We start from the raw sequence: 19,698 nt of genomic DNA on the forward strand, positions 1-19,698 counted from the left end.
AAACATAAAGCAGAGATTTTTCTTCCTACTCATTTTGTACAAGCATCTCCTGACTCAAAGCAATCCTCAAGTATGCAGAAAGGGTTGTTTAATTTTTTTTAAAGTCCATTTAGTGCTGACCATATGCCTGAGTATGAGACCATGGACTATCTACCAGTGTCCATGTCTGCCCAAAAGAATTATTCTCCTTTCTCTTGCACCTATTGGTTTCCAAATGCTTCCTAGTAAACTCAAAGCATTCCAATTAATATCAGAAAAAAAAAAAACCCGGGCTGTCCATATTTTCTACTTCTTCTTAGGGTGGTACATAAAGTCTTACCAAGGGGGTAAAACAAGAGAAGGTGAGAAGGAAACTTCCCTCAGCTTTTCAATTCTTGTATCAAGTGTGCATGTTACCACACTGTTGAGAACACTAATTTGTAAATAAAAGATGCTAATCCAAAATTCTATACCAGTCAAATCATGAGAATAAAAATAAGCAAAATAGGAAGTTATTAAACAAAGTTCAAGGATTTAAAATGATAAAATGAGGTCTGACTCATACCTTTTTCATATGAGTAAGGCTGAAAATACTAGAAAGAGCAAGGCATGGAAAGACATGTAAAGAGATGAAATGGAAGTGCAGTCTGTGTGAACTGAAGTCAGTGAAAGTAGAAAGAGATAAAATCGTTTCAGTGAAGCATGTCTTTCTCTTAAACCAGGGTTTCTCAACCTTCTGAATGCAGCTTTTCATGTTGTGGTGACCTCAACTATAAAATTATTTTATTACTATTTCATAACTGTAATTTTGCTATTGTTATGGCTTGTAGTGTAAATATCTGATGTGCATTTTATCTAATATGCAACCCCCAAAAGTGTCGACCCACAGGTTGAGAAATATGCTTGAAATGGCCAGTTAGCAGTCTTGGATGGTCCCTGTCATTTGGTGGTGCTACTTTGCCAATTTGGAGTAAGAACAAGGACAGGATCCTCAAGAGTGAAGGGGAAAGGAAGGGAGGAGGGGAGGAGGGGAGGATGGTGAAGGAAATGCTCTTCCCAGCAGCTAGAGAGCAGCTTCACAGAAGACTGGGAACATCTGAACAGTAGGGGGGAAGGGAGGTTCCAGGCTTCCCAACTTGGGGGATTGTTTTTGCTGATCAGAAATGATGGAGAAGTGTTTTAGGAAAAACAGCTTACTTAGGTCCTTCCTCCTTTCTTCCTACACTCTGCTTTCTCTCCTCCCTTCTTCTGTCCCTCTGCCCTCCTTCCCTCTTTTCCTCCCTCTTTCCCATATCTCTCCCTCCTTTGTTCTTCCATCTTTTCTTCCCTCTATCCCTTCCTCCTTTCCTCTTTGTCCCTTTTCCTCCCTTTTCTCCCTCCCTCCATCCCTCCTTCCCTCCCTCCCTTACTTTCTTCTTTACTTCCGAATAGCGTTGTGCTTTCATTCTTTGAGACTTTCTCACTCAAGATCACCACCAGTTTTTTCTTTTCTGTTCTTTTTCTTTTTTGGGAGCTGTAGAGAGTCTTCTTAAGCTTTGACCCTCCAAACTCATTCAGTTAAGTTTTTGGTTTTGTATATTTTCCATGTTATTATTTTCTTCACGTTCTAGAACCTACGTAAGATTTGTTCAGTTGTCCAGTTGTCTGACCATAGACACATACATGCTTATTTCTGATAGTGTATATAACTTCTACCAATCCAGCTACCCATAAAATAAGATACATAGAAAACTATTCAGAAGGGGGAAAGGAGAAGAGAGAGAGAGAGGGACAGAAAGACAGAGAGAGGCAGAGAAAGAGAGAGAGAGAGAGAGAGAGAGAGAGAGAGAGAGAGAATGCATTTGGTATTCCATATATACATATGAGCATATTAACTTAAGGAGAGAATATAGATGTACATCATACACACACACACATATATATGTGTGTGTATGTTTATATAGACTGTAAATATATATTAGAACATATATATGTGTAGAATGTAGACTATATATGTGTTTGTTTATACACACACACACACACACACACACACACACACACACACATATATATATATATATATATATATATATATATATATATATATATATGTTCCCGTTCTAACATAAGCTTTACTCCATGTCTTTGAGTACATATACAAACCTATACAATACATATACATACATATATGTAAGCAAAGCCCACTCTTCAGAAGCATACTGATGTAAGCAGCCCCCTTTCCATGCATACATACATATATACACACACATGCTTGCACACACACGCAATATACATACATGCACATGACTCAAAGTCATCTAAGTCACACACACACACACACACACACACACACACACACACACACACTATGCTTTATGCCTTTCTGCCCTGAGTGGCTTCTCTCCTCAGCCATTCTCATCTATCACTTCAGTGATTTCATCCATACCTCTGGTATTGATTAGAAGGCTTTAAATTTATTGTTCCTTTTCTAGCTTTTTTTTCAAAACTGTTTCCCTATTATGTTTACTTATAATTATTATAAGTAATGAATAATTCCATTAGTAAAATAACTTTTATGCAGAGTTTTTCAGGCTATGGTTTTTACACTACTCTCATGACAGCCATGAGCTGAGACAGGCAGGGCACTCCATGGCTGACACTGCAAAGCCTCTCTTCTTATGTTCCCCTGTTGTTTCCTTTAGAGTCTCAGAGATTATGTATATGGCTATTTAAAACAGATTTGTTTTATTGAGATTATATGTCTGTATGTGGAGATGTGCAGTTGCCCACAGAGGCCAGATGACTCAGACCTTTTGACTTGGAGCTAGAGGTGGCTTTCAGTGTCTGTAACTTGGAAGTTGTGAACCAAACCTATCATCTGTAAGAGCAGTATGCACTTTTAACCATTGAGCTATCACTTCAGCAACTCTGTATATGTCTTAAAGGATTAATTCTCTGCACTTAAAAGTAGGTTTTGAAAATGTTACATTGAGCATGCTCAGATCAGGCAGGACTCTTCAGAGCATTTCAGAAACTTGCTCTGTGTCAGGCAGTATTTTCAAAACATTTTTGGTCAAGTAACCTTATTTTTGCATTGAAAGATGGTGTCTCTAAGGGAAGTGTCTCCTAAGAAATACTTTAGGAATCAGTGCTCACATTTAGCACAACACTGTCCTTGTGGAAACTGCTTTACAGTTGGTCCTGTTGAGAAGTTCAAAATTTGCTTCAGTACATTTCCATAACATTGTCTTTTCTTTAGGTTTTCAGTGAGAAAGAAAAGAAAAAAATCTATCCTAGGCCCAGAATAAATACACTTTATGGTAGTGCCTGTTAATATAACTTCCTGTAAAGTAGGTCTTTGAAAATCAACCCCTAATCTTTGTAAAGAAGATAGTCTAATCATATTTTGACCAGGTATTTCTTTAATTAGAATGTCGAGGTTATGTGCATAATCGTTACATATTTTATGCAGCAACACAAAGGCAGGACAAAGTCATGAGGAAGAAGGGATAGAAGGAGGAGGCAGAGGTCAGAGAGAGCAAGCAGGAGAGATTGATTTTACTGTAGACACAGCACCACATACAGAGACACAGTGCAAGATGGAGCAGAAATACCTGCCTCCAATGTTGGGTTCTTTCTGGAACTTCCTCTTGCAAAGGGTCTGCACGTGACTTCTGTCACCATTTGGGCAGTTTGGTCTAATACTGTGTGACATGGTGGGCAGGTACTAAGTAGCATATTTGGGGATTATAAACATTTCTTTCCTACCATTTGTCTTGTATGTGAGAAGAGAATGCAGATGGGAAAGCCACTTTGTCAAATGCTGCAGCAAAGTGTCTAGTCTCCACTTGCAGATGTTAGGCATTTACTTTGTGTATAAAAGAGGGAGTTTTGGAACAAATAGCAATTTTCTAGGAAATACAAGGTTTGTGTGGATTTGAAGTCCTGCCTTTCCTCTTTCTCTCTAAGAGCCTGTCGATGCCATTCAAGTCCTCAGGATTTTTGGACTCAGATCACTCTCTACTGTTGAGATTTTCCTGTTTTAAATTAAGTTCTTCTTTGAGAATGCCATACGTGTATGTGATGTAATTTGGTTATGTCTTCCCCTTGACTCTTCCTCCTCTTCCTTCTGGACTCTGTCTTCTCATAATTCCCTTCCCAATTTCCTGCCCTCCTATTGTTCATTCACTAATTTTCTTACACTTTTAACAAACTGAATATAGTTAGTGCTTACGATATGAATATGAATATAGGACCACCCACTTGATCCTGGACAGTCAACCAGGATGTACAACCCTAAATAAAACTGACTTTCCTTCTTCTAGCAACCATCAACTACCAATATTTTATCAGTCAAATGCGGGAGCTTGTGAGCTGCACACCTATCCATACTGGAATGTTAGCTAGCTTGATCATTTACAGATTTTGTCCAGGTAGCCAAAGCTGAGGCATATTCAAGAGTGCAATTGTTTTATCATTTTGTCATGTCCAGAAGATGCTATACCTTGGAGGTCTTCCCTCTGTTCTCTGGCTGTTAGAATGTGTCTGCCCTACTTCCCTTGGTTCCTGCGCTCTTCTTTTAGGCTCTGTGCTTTGAGCAATTGTGGCTCTTCGTATTAGTCCCAATCCGCTGCAAACAAAATCTTCTCTGACGAGTAGTATATCCATTATTATTCTATTTCTCTGATAAAATACAATGACCAGTGCAACTCATAGAATAGAATTGATTTCAGCTTACAGTTTTAGATTCCATCGTGGCAGAGAATTATGGGAACAAGCACACGTGGAGAGTGGAACAGCCAGCTGAGAGCTCATATCTTAAACTACAAGCACAAAGCAGAGTGAGTGAGCTGGGAAGTGGGAACTGTCAGTTAATTGCAAGGGAACTCAGATATGCGTACATTCTGGGTCATATTTTGTAAAGCCTACATTTAACATAAAGGGTATTAGTTCCTTGTACGATGTTAACTTGTATGTCTTTTGCCTAGGTATCTAAGAACATCTGTCCTGAGACTCTGCTGTTCCTCTGGAGAAGGCTCTCAATACAGCTAATGTATAAATTGTTGATTACAAGTTGTATCCCACATATCAATCTTCTTAATTCTCCAGTGTTCTCTCCCTGATGGCTACAAAACCAGTGTCATTATCTCATGGGAAAATGCCTCCCCACAGATGGCCTTAAGCAAGAACACAGGCTTCAGATAAGATTTCCTGTTCTTAATCTGTAGATTACATTTACAGGGGAAAAACCTTTCTCAAGAACTTCACAAATTTTGTCTTAGTATCTGGTTTCTTTTCAGGGAGGGCTGTCCTGTCCAAGCTTCAGACAGTTTCACTTAGAAAATAGACTGAAGCAGCTGTCTCTCTCCTGTTCAAACTTCTCTTCTGATTTCTTCAGAATAAGATCATCCTGGATCCCATGACGTTCAGCGAGGCCAGGTTCCGGCCATCCCTGGAAGAGCGACTGGAGAGCATCATCAGTGGGGCTGCCCTCATGGCGGATTCCTCCTGCACACGCGATGACCGCCGTGAGCGTATTGTGGCCGAGTGTAATGCAGTTCGCCAGGCACTCCAGGACCTGCTAAGCGAGTACATGAATAACGTAAGTGCTGGGCTCCCAGCCCTTCTCATCTTGATGGTCTGAGCTCGGTGCTCTTTTGATGAAATCGGGCATAGCATGAAATGAGGACAGGTGTTCTGGAAAAAAATAAGGTTTCACCAAAGGACCACTTTGGGGGAAACCTGGGCTCTGACTTTGTTTCCATGTGCATGTTCATGATGGAAGAATTGAGTGCAGTGTAAAATCACAGAAAATTTGTGGTATACTTGAGTGGTGTCTTCTTGGTCATTTTGGTGGTTGCAATTTGATTTAAGTAGGAGTTCAGTTGGAGAAGGTGGATGATTGATGGAATCAAGAGAGGCTGTGCCAACTGGTCCTTTACTAAGTGCATTTACTAAGAATAGCAATAGATTCTAATCTTCAACTCTGAAAGGCATTAATAAGCACAGCAAGTTTAAAAGTGCTCCTGCAGGTCCAATAAAGTGGGAAAGTTCTAACCGCCCACAAACTTGGAGGAATTTATTAGACCTATTCTACAAGTAAGAATTCTAATGAGTGAATTTTCAAATAAATGTGACTGCAGTCTCATTGTGAATGACACAGTCAACATTCTCTCTCTGTCTTACAAATTGTAACCATTTGTGTGTGTGTGTGTGTGTGTGTGTGTGTGTGTGTGTGTGTGTGTGCCTGTAAAGTGCATAGGAATCTATATTCTTTGCTTTGAAAGGCACTGGACTGTAGCCGTATTCACTTGCTGCATGGTTTAGATAAGTGCCCAGAGTTTGTTTTTATGAGTGATCAGTGCTGGATTCTTGTCTTTGAGAAGATCAAGTACAAGTTGGAAAAAGCTGTCAGTCAAGTCTGCACTTGGTTCATACTATGTTGTCAAGAGTGGCCTTCATGGTACTGAGGTACAGAGATGCTGAGAAATCTGTCCATATCCTTTGCATTACAATGCAACATCCCCAGGCAATGCTGAGACTGAGCAGCCTTCCTGTACCTAGTGACCGACTTCTGTCTTAAGTAAACACATGCAGCTTAGTAAATCAGTAAATCAGCAGGGTAAATCTCAAAAAGGAAGCCAGCATTGGCAGTGACAGTCTTTTTCCTGTCATTTGAGAAACATGAGGAAGTATACTGGGAGTATCCTAAAAACTAAACTGCCAGATTGTTTTTTTTCTGAGCCAATGATATGACTTTGCAGGAGAAGGTGCTTGTAGTCATTCCTAAGGATCCGGATTAGATCTCAAGTATCAAAATGGTTGAAGGAGAGAATTATTTCTGAAAGCTGTTCTCTGACCTTCATATGTGTGCTATTGAGTGTCTGTTCCCTATTCCAAAGTAATAAAGAAATATAATAAATAAAATCACTTCCCTTTCCATGAAGCTTCAGGTGGTTTGATTTTCAGAAGACTTGTTCATTTCAGTAGAGAAGGAAATGAGAATATCTACCTAGACATTTGTGAGGAGATCTCTATAGGACCCTGGGTGACCAGTGCATGCTGTGATTTGGCTACATAGGTGTAATTTAGGGTAGAGTTAGAGATGTCAGTGGCCAGAGGCTCTCCCACCCTAAGCAAATCTTTTGAGTTACAAACCTATGGAAGAGAAGTGGTCACATGATCTGGAGTTTGCTGAATTGTACTTACTTTTAACAAAACCTTGGCATGGTGGGTATGCTATTGACATGTCTGCAGACTCAGCTTTATCTTAAGGTACTAGGATTCCCAATAATGAACAATTTTTGTCAAAGAAGGTAGAGAAAGTTATGAAAATAGTGATGATCATAGCCTTAATGTAGATAAGTCAGAGTAGACTGTGTTTCTGTGAATAGAAGCCATGAGCTATGATTAAAAAAAATAGGCAATGGAAATGTGATGTGTGATTTTCATTTGTTATCTAGAATACTATCAAATCAAGTGGGTTACTTTTTATGTTTTTCTTTTTGTGTTTTGGGTGTGTATGTGTGTGTACCTATGCACACACATGTGTGTGTGTGTTTAATTTCAGTGTAAGTTCATACAGACTAGCAGAGGTTGGTGCATTTTATGTTTTACTGAACTTCAGTTTCCTATAGTTTGGTCAGAATCTTGTGATAAAGAAATGGTTTGTACTTTGTACTTTCTGCTTTCATATAGTGGCAGAATACACAGAACGCCGTAATTTTCCAATTCTCAAATTTGAAATTTGAAATTTATAATTTTCAAATCTTATTCCCATCAAAGACTGAAAACACATTTCATTTTTGTCCTTAACCATGCCATATGCTGTTCCATTGAGCTTCACACTTGTGACATCGGGGTAGAGCTGGATGCAGCCATGCCACCATGGTTCCTATGAAGTACTTTAATTTCTACTTCTACAAAATCAATATGTTTATTTTGAAATGGTATATATTAATTTAAAGATACTGGTATACATCCCTGGCTTGTCTCAAGCTTTGCAGGCTGTAAACGCTGACTCAGTCCATTATTCCTAAACAGTTTTTTTCTCCCTCTTCTGTAAGCTGTGGGAGTAAATGCATTAGTTATTGCATGTATATTTTGTGCTAATGTATTAATAACATTAAGATGAGGAAATCATGAACCCAAATAATTAGAGATTGAAATCTTGGAGTAACAGTCATTTCTAAATTCCAAAAATGTTGTAGTTGGTCCCCAGTGAAGTTTCAACTTCTAATATCCCATTGGCATCCAAAACAAAGGTAAGGTGCCAGAATAACTTACCAAATGCTATGGAATGTGGATGGAGATTGCAGAGACCTGCTGGGAACAAACTGATAGAAAAATCAGTCTTCCTGGGGGATGGGTTGTGCTTTGCACATGTAGGTATTGTTTGTTAGATACTGCTATAAATGTATGTGTTTAATGAATCTGTAAACATATATTTTGAAAATGCCACAGAAATTGTGCACTTTTAAAGGATACTAATAAGAGAGCAGCCTATGTATGGAGAAGATACCAGAGACTAAAGCTGGGATCTTAATGTAGCTAAGAATAGGAAAGAAAAAGGGGTTTTCAATGGCCCTAGGAAAGTTCGTAGTTAGCAAGGCCTTGTGTTGTTCAATTCAGCTTCAGAACCATCCATAAGTGAAACTTTTCTTTAAAACTTCCAACATTGATAGATTGCCATTATAGTTCATATTGGTCTAATGAGTAGAGGCTCTTTCTCAAAAAGATACATGGTCTAAACATGTAAGTTGGAATTAGTGCTGTCCATTTTCTTATTGTAGTATAAATTATTACAAATTATAAGAGAAAAAACTGTCCAATGGAAGGTATTTTATACACTTTAATTTGGGAGTATTAAGCTTTCTTTATTAAACTATTAAATTTAAATTCAAATATCTACTAATGTTAGCTTATATGTCAGAGAAAAAAATGGGGACTTTGCAATAGGATACAAAGAGACATGGTATTCTACAGAGGAGAATTTTATAGTGGGTTGACACATTCATTCAACAAATGTATAAATGTCTCCTTTGTGCTAGGCCTCACATTACGTAAGCAAGAGTGAACAGAAAAAAAGCTCTCTGCTTTCACAGGGCTTGTGCTCCAGAGAGAGATGATGGACATCCTAACTGTGAATGCTTTGAGCATGAGCTATTTCAGATAATGATGAGCCCAGAGTCAAAATAGAAAACTCCAAGAAAGAGGAGGGAGGGAGTGCTATTGAGTCCAAAAGATACAGGTACATGAAAGGATGACAGATCAAAGACCTTCTAGAGGTGAGGGGAGAGAGAGCATATGAGCCAAGGGCCTTGCTTATGAGCATATTTCTAGTATACCAGGACATCTATGAAGGGATAATCATGGATCCACAGAGGGCCTTATGCATCCTTGCACGGGACTTGGTTGCCATGTTAATGGGATGAGAGATCATCTGAGAGTGGAGAGTAGAGAGTCAGGAATCAAGAACAGGTTATAAAGGTCTAATAATAAGACCAGTGGAAGAAGGTCAATAAAAGCTGTATTCTGGAATAATACATGTTAGCATGGTCTCCTTAGACAGAGGACAAGAGAAGTGGACTAAACTGTCTACATTCTGACTGTAATTTTAATAAAATTTCACATGACATATAACAGTTATTGAGAAGAATATTTCTGCTATATAACTGTAATATAGACATCGGACATCATGAACAACATTTACAGACATGTCAGAAATCCTTATTTGATTTAAGTTGCACAAAGAAATCTTACTTAACTCCAATGTAATAGCAATTTGTAAATAGCTCACTTGGCCACTGTGCCTGCATACTTTGATAGACATAGGGTATTACAATGGGTGGTTAAATAGAAAAATTATACTTCAAAAATCTGTCACCAAAAATGCCTCTAAGTATGCTTTTCATTCTTATATGGGACTGAAAAATAGATTCTGTGTCCTAAATACTAAGCTACAATTCAGAGCCATAAGAAAACTTTAATCCTTATCCTAGGTACTAAAACGCTAATCGTGAACACTGAGAGGCAGTGAGCTGTTTACTTCTTCATGCACAATTCACTGATGAGCCTTGGTGAGACTATGGAATGTCATGAGCCTGGACCATGTGTACTGTGGTGCTGTGTGACCTGATTGACTTCTATATGCATATACTGTTGTATAGCTATAAATCCTTCATTGTTTATGTGTGTATGTATGTGGATCTGTGCACATGAGTGTACGTGCCCATAGAAGCCAGAAGAAAGCTTTGGGCCACCTAAAGAGGGGTTTACAGGTGATTATGAGACACCCACTGTGAGTGCTGAGAAGTGAACTTGGATCTGCAAGAGCAGCAAGTACTATTATCCATCAAGGCATCTCTGCAGCCCCTCTACATGTTTTAAAGGATGGGGCTAGGGAGATAAACAGGTGAGTAAAGTGCTTGCTACTGAAGGACTGGGACCTGAGTTCTATCTCCAGTACTCATGTAAAAGCCAGATACGCCAACATGTGCCTATTACTCAGTGGAGCCAAAACAGGTAGATCTGGAGGGATGGCTACTGTTTAATTTAGCCAAACTGAAGGAAGGTATCCCAAATTCAACTTCCAGTCTTCACATGTGCCTGCCAAAACACAGTAACACATCCGTGCACGCATGCGCATGCACACACACATACACACACACACTCACATACACACTCACACACACACACAGACACACACACACATGTGCATGCACACATGCACACTTACATACTCATACAAATAGAGAAGTCTGCACAGCAAAGCAAAAATTCCTTTGATTAGTGGGCCTTGGAAGTCTCTGCTGTGTTAACTATAGCAGGGTATTTTTATTTGTATTTTTTTAAAATAAAATTATATATGAAAAAATGAATCCATGTTTTTATCATCCCCTTTGGATGGTCCTTTCGGTAGGTCCCTGCCCTTAATTTACAAACTGCTACTGAAAGTTTGGTAATGACAGTACACAGTAATACACTGTTGTGGGGTCAAATACATATATCTAAGTCCCTGTAATAGTGCTGTCCCATCCTTAGCTCCACTAGACATATCAGTAGCTGTGAAAAATATCCACAATGAAAGAAAAGTTATAGGAAAATGGGTATTTTTTGTTTGTTTTGGTTTTAGCATAGAGCTCCAGAGAGGTACAGTCCATCTTGGTAGAAAGGACATGACAATTGAGAAAGCAGAGAGATCACATGTCATGCACTCGCAGGAAGCAGGAATGAGAAAAAAGTGAGACCAAGCTTTAAAACTTAATAGTCCTTCCCCAGTGAGGGACTTCCTCCAGCAAGGTTCCTCCCACTGAAGATTCTAGAATGTCCCCAAACAATGAATTGGAGATGCAGTGTTACACATAGGTGAGCTTACAGGAGATTTCTCATTCAAACAACCACAGGGAGCTTCTTCACAGGACTGGTTTACAGGGCTCTGAGGATGCAGTAAGGTTCATTAAGGTCATTTACAGCCTTATCCTGGGGTCTAACCACAGCCATGTTTAAACAAATTCTTTCTTGCTGTTTAATTTATTCAAGTTTACATCTTCATACAAGCCATATCTTATATGTGAATGTATTCCCTCCTAGACCCTACCCTCCTGCTTCTTGTCCCTCTTTCCTCCACCCCTCCCCTTTTGTCTTGTCAACAGATCCACATCTTGTTCATCATTTATAATCATGTAATTTTGCACATCTGTAGAAAATCTTCTTTCTTGAAGTTGTGTGACTTAAAAATGAAGTGATATCCATGGATACAGGACCTCAAAAAACAGTGGCCTTTCTATTGTTCTTACTTCATTTTGCTTTTTGTAGTATGATATGCATATGCAATCATTGTTTAGAATAAAAAGTATGATACATAATTTGTAATCTTATTCCTTATATACAATTACTGTTAAAAGTTGGATATGTGCCTTTATAAAATTTATAAGCTTTCAGAAACAGACTATGTGTGCTAATACACACATGCTTGTGTTATGACTTGATTTTTTAAAAAAATATGGTTGTCCTATAAATAGCATTTTTAAAACTATTTTCTTTACTCAATATTTTGTTAATATGTCTCCATGCCAATAAATATTCTCTAATCAAAGGCTTCCTGACTGCAGAGTATTTTGTTATGTGACTATATCATAATCGACTTTGAAGCAATTCATTTTGAGTATACTGATAAGTATAGAGATAGATGTTGAAAAAGACAAATTCAGAAGCCTACTTTTTTAGGCAGTACAGTGTGATTTAAAATCAAACTATGACTAAGTAAAAGATTCAGGAAAGGTATGAGTACAGACTTGAAGGTTAGAAGAATTTTAAACTCCTGGGAAGTTTAAGGCCATCAAACATTTGCACATTAACAAAATATAATTTCCTCTAAGGCTTGCGTTGGCATGAACTCAAGGCTATGTTCATGTCTCATCCTTAGAATGAACATCTAAGTTAAAAGTGGGTGGAGTATATGCGTGCATCTGTTACAACAACTCAGAAGCCTGAGGCCTGAGGAGTTTCTGTTCATGGGCAACTTGGGTAGCATATGGAAAGAAATTCCAACTTCAAATAAATAAATACATACCAATAAATCCTCCCCTTAAAATTACCTTGAGTGCATTTTTTTGTGTATTTTTTTTAAAGCGGGTAAGTTTGATTTTGTTTTATCTGAAAAAAAAAATCAAGTGTCCAGGAGATACAGGGTTATACAGCTAAAAGAGTCCATACATCTACTGGGCAAGACCATTGCCAGGGTGGAATTCCTCTCCAATCTTTTGAATGCACAGATAGATGTCTAGGAGTTTAAGGAGATTGCTGTGACAAGAAGTGTAGAATGATAATCTGGTCATGGACCTGTGAAGTTGTTTTAGCTGATGCTTGGGTTTCAAATGGGACATCCAGGCAAAGAATAGGACACAAAGTCTGGAGACCATTCTGGATTGATCTAACCCAGGATGTTAGAAGAAAGTCTAGGTTCTCAGATACTAATGGCATTGAGCATGATCTAACAAAATAAAAATTAATTTGAAAAAAGTGAAAATGAGAAGAGATAGTATCTTATCTGTTAAAAAGAAAGATAGAAAATATCCCTCCTTGAAGAACTTAACACTAGCCACTGGCCATTTATGTTAGGGCCCAAAACTGAATAATTTCAGCATGCCTAGTTTTAGCCAGGAAATACTTTCAGACTATTCTTGTGTACTAGTCAGGATACCTTGAAGAAGCCAATATCATAGTGTCCAGAGACCCTGTCTCATTTTTTCATACTTTACTTTTAGAAACTTCAGGCTCATTTTAATTTTTTGTTCTTTGACAATTTCATACCTGTGCACGGTGAAATTGTATCATATACAATCCCCATTTCCTCCCCCAAATCCCCATATATACCAACCATCTTGTCTTTCTCCTATTTCATGTAATCTTTTTTTAAATATTCCACTAATTCCAATGGTACTGTATATATGTAAATGAGAGTGGAGCCATCCACTGTAGTATAGTTACCATACCAGTGGCCACACCCTCAAAGAAGAATGTTATTCTCTCCCTTAGCAGCCATCAATTACCAATAGCAAGGAGCCCATTTAAATCTGTCTCAAAGTATTCATAAAACTGAAGTTACAACAAACCTAGTTGAGATTTTAGAACCACTAAAACTCCATTCAAGGAAGCTATCAGAAATTTAGATTGACCTAAATGACTAATTACAGGTTAAGCCTCCAATGATTCTAATTACTAGATTGTGATTGTAAAGTATTTTAAAGAAAGTGAAGGGAACGTTTGGGAATATGCTGAAGGATTAAATGATTGTCAGACTTTCAAAGACAGGCGTGGAATGCAAGACTGTGAGTTGCGATGAGGGAGAGGGTATGATGTATTCAGGAGTTTCTTTGCTACACGTTAAGACTGTACCAATGAAGAGGAGATGCAAAGCAACTGAGAGTGAGGCAGTCTCTGCCTTGCAGAAGGGTGATGCTTACAAGATGCTTCTAGGAAGCTGAAACTAGCAACCCTAAACATCAGTATTACTCAGCTAACTGTGGCTTCTTTAAGTAGCTCTTCTTGCATACAGAAAGAAAACAGTATTAACTAAAACTGTACAAATAAAAATTATCCCAACATCAAAATTTCTCAGTATTCTAGCTAGCTTCTCTTCTGAAAAAAAAGAAAAGAAAAGAAAAACAAATCTCTCAGAGAGTCCTTGAAACCTGGTGTGAATCATACAAGGTCAATCAATGTGATGTGGAAGAGTCCAAAGCATTATGGGATAATCAGGAATTGTCTTTAGCTTTGTAAATGAACAGGGTTTGCTGATAGCCTAGCCTGCCAAGTCATCAGATTGGTCATCATAGCGAAGGCAGCTGGGACAGCCCAATCTATCAGTTGAGCTTCTCAGGAGAGCCTTAACATCACCAAACTGTCAGAGAGATTAGAATGCTGTATTCTTTTATCAAACATATGATAAGCCCTTCCTCTAGGCCTTCAAAGTACACTGCATGCCTGGAACTGGAGTTCTCACTCCCCAACATTTTGTTCCAGTGATAAGCTTTGAAGCCTTCTTTGTTTAGGCCTGACACTGCCTTGGTCCCACAATAAAAAGTATTGCTCTTGATTCAGTTAGGAAATAATTGCACTCTTGAAAAAATATTTCATTGGTGATAACATATCCATGTCCAGGGACACAAACTTTTTCAGTGACTTTGTACTTAGTCATCCCTTTGATTGCAATGTTCTTTCTCAAACCTGTTGAAGATGACTTCTTGGTCTCTAAAATTTAGCTTGAATATGTTCTTCTGATTGCTTTAGCATACTTGACTTGGTAGTTATACCTGCTATATTCCAATGACATCACCTCTGTGATTTGTTATCTTGCATTCCACTGTTGGAATTTAACTTTCTTGAAGAGAAGTCAAATATAATGCATAAACCCCAGAATTGAGAGCATCTATCCTTGCACAGGGTAGGCTATCTAGAGACATTTTTAATGAACAAGTGGATTTCACTTTATCTTCAGCAACAACGACAACAACAGAATGATGAGTATAGAAGAAGGAACAAGAGGAGAAAGAGAGGAGACACAAATTCCATATGTTTTTAGCACATTAAGTTTTATATTTTAGGACAGTGGTTCCTCCCTATTCAATATTCATATGAACTCTGTTTGGTTTCTTTTTGCTTCACATTGCTGTATTTAGCTCATTCTTTCGAGTTTGAGTTTTTCTATGGCCCTAGGAAAATGCTCCATCAGATCTTTCTAGAAAATCTTGAAATGAGCCAAGTAATTGTGCTGTTGTCATTAAATGCTGTCATTTGAGGTAAGACCTTATAGCTCATGCTAGACTCGAACATGACATCTTACCAAGGCTAGTCTTGAATCACACTGACCTGAACCTCAGGCTCCTACCTGCTAGGATTACAGACCTCAAAGATGAAAAGTAAGTACATCATAGCTTGCTCTTTAGTTCAGAGATCTTCCCTGAGCATCTTCTCTTTGACCATACTAGGACAGCATGCCTGTCTGGACGTGTCCATAGAGATGGGTCCCAGGAGCTAAGCAGAGCTCTTATTGCCAGTAAATAAGGATTTTACAGGCTACACTATGAACTCTGAAAGATATTAACCCATTGCTTCCTGAAAAAGACTTCCCTTAAGCACCTCTAAATTGGCATAGAAAGCAGAGGTCACCACTGAGACAATCTGTGAGTCCTCATCCAATCTGCACACAGTATCCCACAGGAGAGATTCTAATTGCTAATTTGATCAAGTGCTTAGAAATGTTTTCATTTATATTCTATTGCTCTTTGTATGTATGAATACACTGGTGTGCATGTGTACATGTGTGCTGGTGTCCGTTCGCATCTGTGCCATATGTAGACCAGAAGTCAATGCCAGCTACCTATTTTCTATCACTCTCCCAACTTATTCTCAAGATAGAGTTTCTCAAGCTTACCCATTTAGCTAGAGTGACTACCCAGTGAACCCTAGGAATCCTACTGTCTCTCCCTCCCCAGACCTCCGTTACTTGTGTACTTCATCACATCCAACTTCTTGTATAATGAGTTCTGGAAATCTGAACTCAGATTCCTCTGCTTGCATGACAAGCACTTTGTTGCTTTAGCTCTCTGAAGCCTCCTCCAGATGATTCTTATGCTCAGAGAGGGATCAGTTTAAGACAGTGGGTTAAATCAAATGCTCATTTAACTCAATAGAGGTTTAAAACAGATTTTCCTTTTTTATCACTAGGAATAAATACTGTTGTAAAAAAATTAAAATAGAAAAACTACGCAAAATACATCTGAGAAAGTATTGTTGAGCTGTTCCACCCAGCTATGACATGCAAAATATATGAAACTGGAGTCAGCTGATATGTTCTTTGAATCTGTAAAGACAAGTAAGCTTGTACCAGCACCTCACCCTCTGAGCTGCTAATTGAAGGGTAGCTGTTTGTTCAAAGCTTCAAACTGTCTAACCTTCCGCCCCCAGACATACCTCTTCTTATATATCATCCTACACAACTACTCTGCCATTTGTAAGAAGACATCTTGTCATCCTTGAAAGGACTAGACTCTCTCCATAAGCACCAGAACTGAAATGCCTGGTCAAATGTATTATTCAGATATCATTTCTTAACAGTTCAATGTTAAGATCAGATATCAATGATCTTAACAGAACATTGCTGGCTACATTTTCTGCTAATTTCCATGTTGGTTGCAGCTGAAAGATTGAGAACCTCCTCCAGAGTGACCTATCACTCTGTTTACCTGGGAGATTTTGTTCCCGATACACCGTGTAGGGGAGGATTCACACATGTGCAGTGGGAAAACCCAGCTGGTGTTCCTCAGGAATTGTCCACCTTATGTTTTATAATGGGATCTCACTGACCTAGAGCTTTGCTAACAGGCCAGACTGCTTAGCCATTGCCAGAACTTGATTTTCTTACTTGGGTTCTGTACATCAAGCTCAAAACCTCATGCTAGCAAGACAAGTACTAAATTTTACAGAGTAAGATTTTAAACCAACCATGTTCTAGATTATTTTTGTCAATTCTAGAGCAAGGTATTTCAGAAGAAGCAGAACTCTGTGGACTGTTCTAGAAATTTAGAAATTGACACTCAACGTAAATTTGGGTATCAAACCTACATGAGGAGGTAAAAATGCACTTTATAGGTCCATAAAACAGTTCTAAACCAACATGTATGTAAAGCCAAGGAAGATAACTATTTGTAAAATGGAATACTCCTGCCTCTGTCCCTTACCAACTGTCTTAATTTCAATTTTGTTGCTGTAATAAAAGTATTTTAACAGAAGCAATTTAGGGGAGAAAGGGCTTGTTTTAGCTTTTAATTCCAGGATACAATTTATAATTTGGGAAAGTCAGGAATTTGAAGCAGATGGCAAGATTACATTCCTAATCTTAAGCCCAGAGGGAGGAAAGCATGCCTAATGCCTATGATTAGCTTGCTTTCCCCACTCTTAACCAGTTCAGGATTATCCCCCTAGGGAATAGTGTCACCCACAGTGGTTATGTCTCCTTGCTCCAACAACATTATCAAAAGTATCCCACACAGACATGCCCACAGTCCAACCTTATTGAAACAAATCTTCATTGAGCCTATCTTTACAGGTGATTCTAGCTTGTGTCCAAATGACAATCAAAATTAACCATCTCCCACACCATCGACTATGACATTATGAAGCAACTCCATGGAAACCCTCTTTCTAAAGAAAATGACTCAAAAGGACATTAGAATGTTCTGTTACTTTCACTTCAAATAAATCAAAAGAAGAAGACATGCACAAAAATGTCATAATATTTGTAATATTTGGATGTTGGACTCAATAATTGGGACCTACAGGTGCTATCCAATTTTATAGTTTTGGTCCCTACAAATAAGATGGACACACAAATTCACTGGAAAATGTGCTTTCCTTTATATAGGAGCTACTTATGCTCAAATCAGTTCTCTGAATTTCATCTTGCAGTAAACATTAACTACTTCCTTGGGTCTCTTTGCCCAGTTTCCCTACTTTATAAAACCTATAATACAACACCTCTATTTATATTTTTTCAGGATTTTTAAAGAATCACCAACCATTTTTATGAAGCTCCTGTTTCTGATTTCAGGTCATTTAGATGGAAATGAGCAACAAGCTATCTGCTGACAAACAAGTGGTCCATGACCCCTAACCTCATGTGACCAGATACAATTCAATTTGTATCTCAAGTCTTCTGTCCCTGTCACTGCCAGACTTTGATTCTTTGCCCTGATTTCTGTTTTTTATATTAATAGATCTAGATACAGCATTGCTCTTTTATGTTCTTTGCCTATTAAATGTTCCACATGGTGTATTGACTGCCTTATATGCCATACTTCTGGTCTCTCAAAATTAGTAGATTATATACTATTCTTTCTATAAGCATGAAGGCATCAGGACAGACAGAGCCTAGTAGAAGTCTAGGGTAAGACATACATCAGAGTCTAATGTGGCAGACATCTGAGTTCCTCACAGGGAGCCTCCATTGTCAATAGGTAGGTGTGAAAGAATAAAGAACTGGATCTGGTTTCTCTTTGAGAGTAAAAACTCCAATAATTCAGTCCCTAGGTAGTGTCTCTTCACTTTGTAGGGGTAGCAGGGATCATATCCATAGCAACATTTTATATGCCAACTTTCCCATAATTCCCAATGTTCAGTTCAATGTCTCTGTGCTCAGCTAGGCATGTCTTTCCAAAATCCTTATTTCTATCTTTTCTGAAAATAAATCTTTAGTTCCTTGCAATTTGAAATAGAAGGGGTTATGTACTCTCTTTCTTTATATGCTTTTTCCCCAGCGAGTGTGTAAAATTTATATAATTGATGAATAATTGTATAACTTCATAGAATATAGTATCATGCTTTAGTTTGTGAACAAATTAAAGCAATCTAGGAAATAGATCTGTTATCTTCCTCTTGATAAAGACATTTAAAATCTCATCTCTAGGCAATTTTGAAATAAACAGTATAGTATTACTGACTGTAGTCACCATGCTATGTATAAACTAAAACTAAGTCCTCATGTGTAACTGAAATTTTGTGGCCTATTTTCCCACCTTAGACTCTAGAAGCCAGAGCCTAGTCTTTCTATGAAACTGATATTTTACATCCAATGTTAAGACATACTTTGTGTGGGAGAAGGTAAAATTAGTATAGCTCTCCTACCTCCTTTGAAACAGGGTCTCATTTTGTAGGCCAGGATGATCTTGAACTTACGACAATCCCCCTGCCTCAGCCTCCCAAGGTCAGTTATGTATCTCCTGCCTGATAATAGCAGTGTTTTAGAGAATATTGTGGCACCTAATAGGAATACTGAAGCTAGAAGTATCACATAACCCGTCCCACCCCCCTGAATTCCTCTGTATATGTATCCAAAGGAATGGAAATGGGTGCATTGAGAGAGGATTTCTGCATGCCTATATTCATGACAGCACTGTTCACAATAGCCAAGACAAGGCTCCACCAATCCACAAATAAAGGAAAAATTGAATATATGCACAGTGGAGCACAATATAACCATAAAGAAGAAAATCTTTTCAATTACAACAGTCTAATTTTACCTGTAACACTAGCTGCCTTTTGGAAAATGGATCAACAGTCTTTTTATATTTTCTTTCTTTCTCTTTTCTGCAGAACTGGCTGCTTCAAGTCCCCACATCTTTGACAGTTTTGAGTGTAAAATGGCTTGTTCTGGCTTCCACACTTCTAGCTAGGGAATGC

The 19,698-nt window shown here is 38.3% G+C and overlaps 1 protein-coding gene across 8 annotated transcripts in view; it reads left to right on the forward strand.

The window, feature by feature from the left end:
• The window catches only part of Ctnna2 (catenin alpha 2), a 1,083,974-nt gene that overhangs the window by 352,818 nt on the left and 711,458 nt on the right, over positions 1–19,698 (forward strand). For 7 of the 8 annotated variants that reach the window (XM_028762290.1, XM_028762294.1, XM_028762295.1 and 4 more), the window contains one exon: positions 5,357–5,560. In XM_028762290.1, coding sequence (XP_028618123.1) covers positions 5,357–5,560 — 204 coding nt within the window. Of the gene's footprint in view, positions 1–5,356; positions 5,565–19,698 lie in introns of all 8 variants that reach the window. The other variant, XM_028762292.1, reaches the window with a different exon arrangement.

This window comes from Grammomys surdaster, unplaced genomic scaffold, assembly GCF_004785775.1.
Source record: "Grammomys surdaster isolate TR1022 unplaced genomic scaffold, NIH_TR_1.0 133, whole genome shotgun sequence".
Lineage (NCBI taxonomy): Eukaryota > Metazoa > Chordata > Mammalia > Rodentia > Muridae > Grammomys > Grammomys surdaster.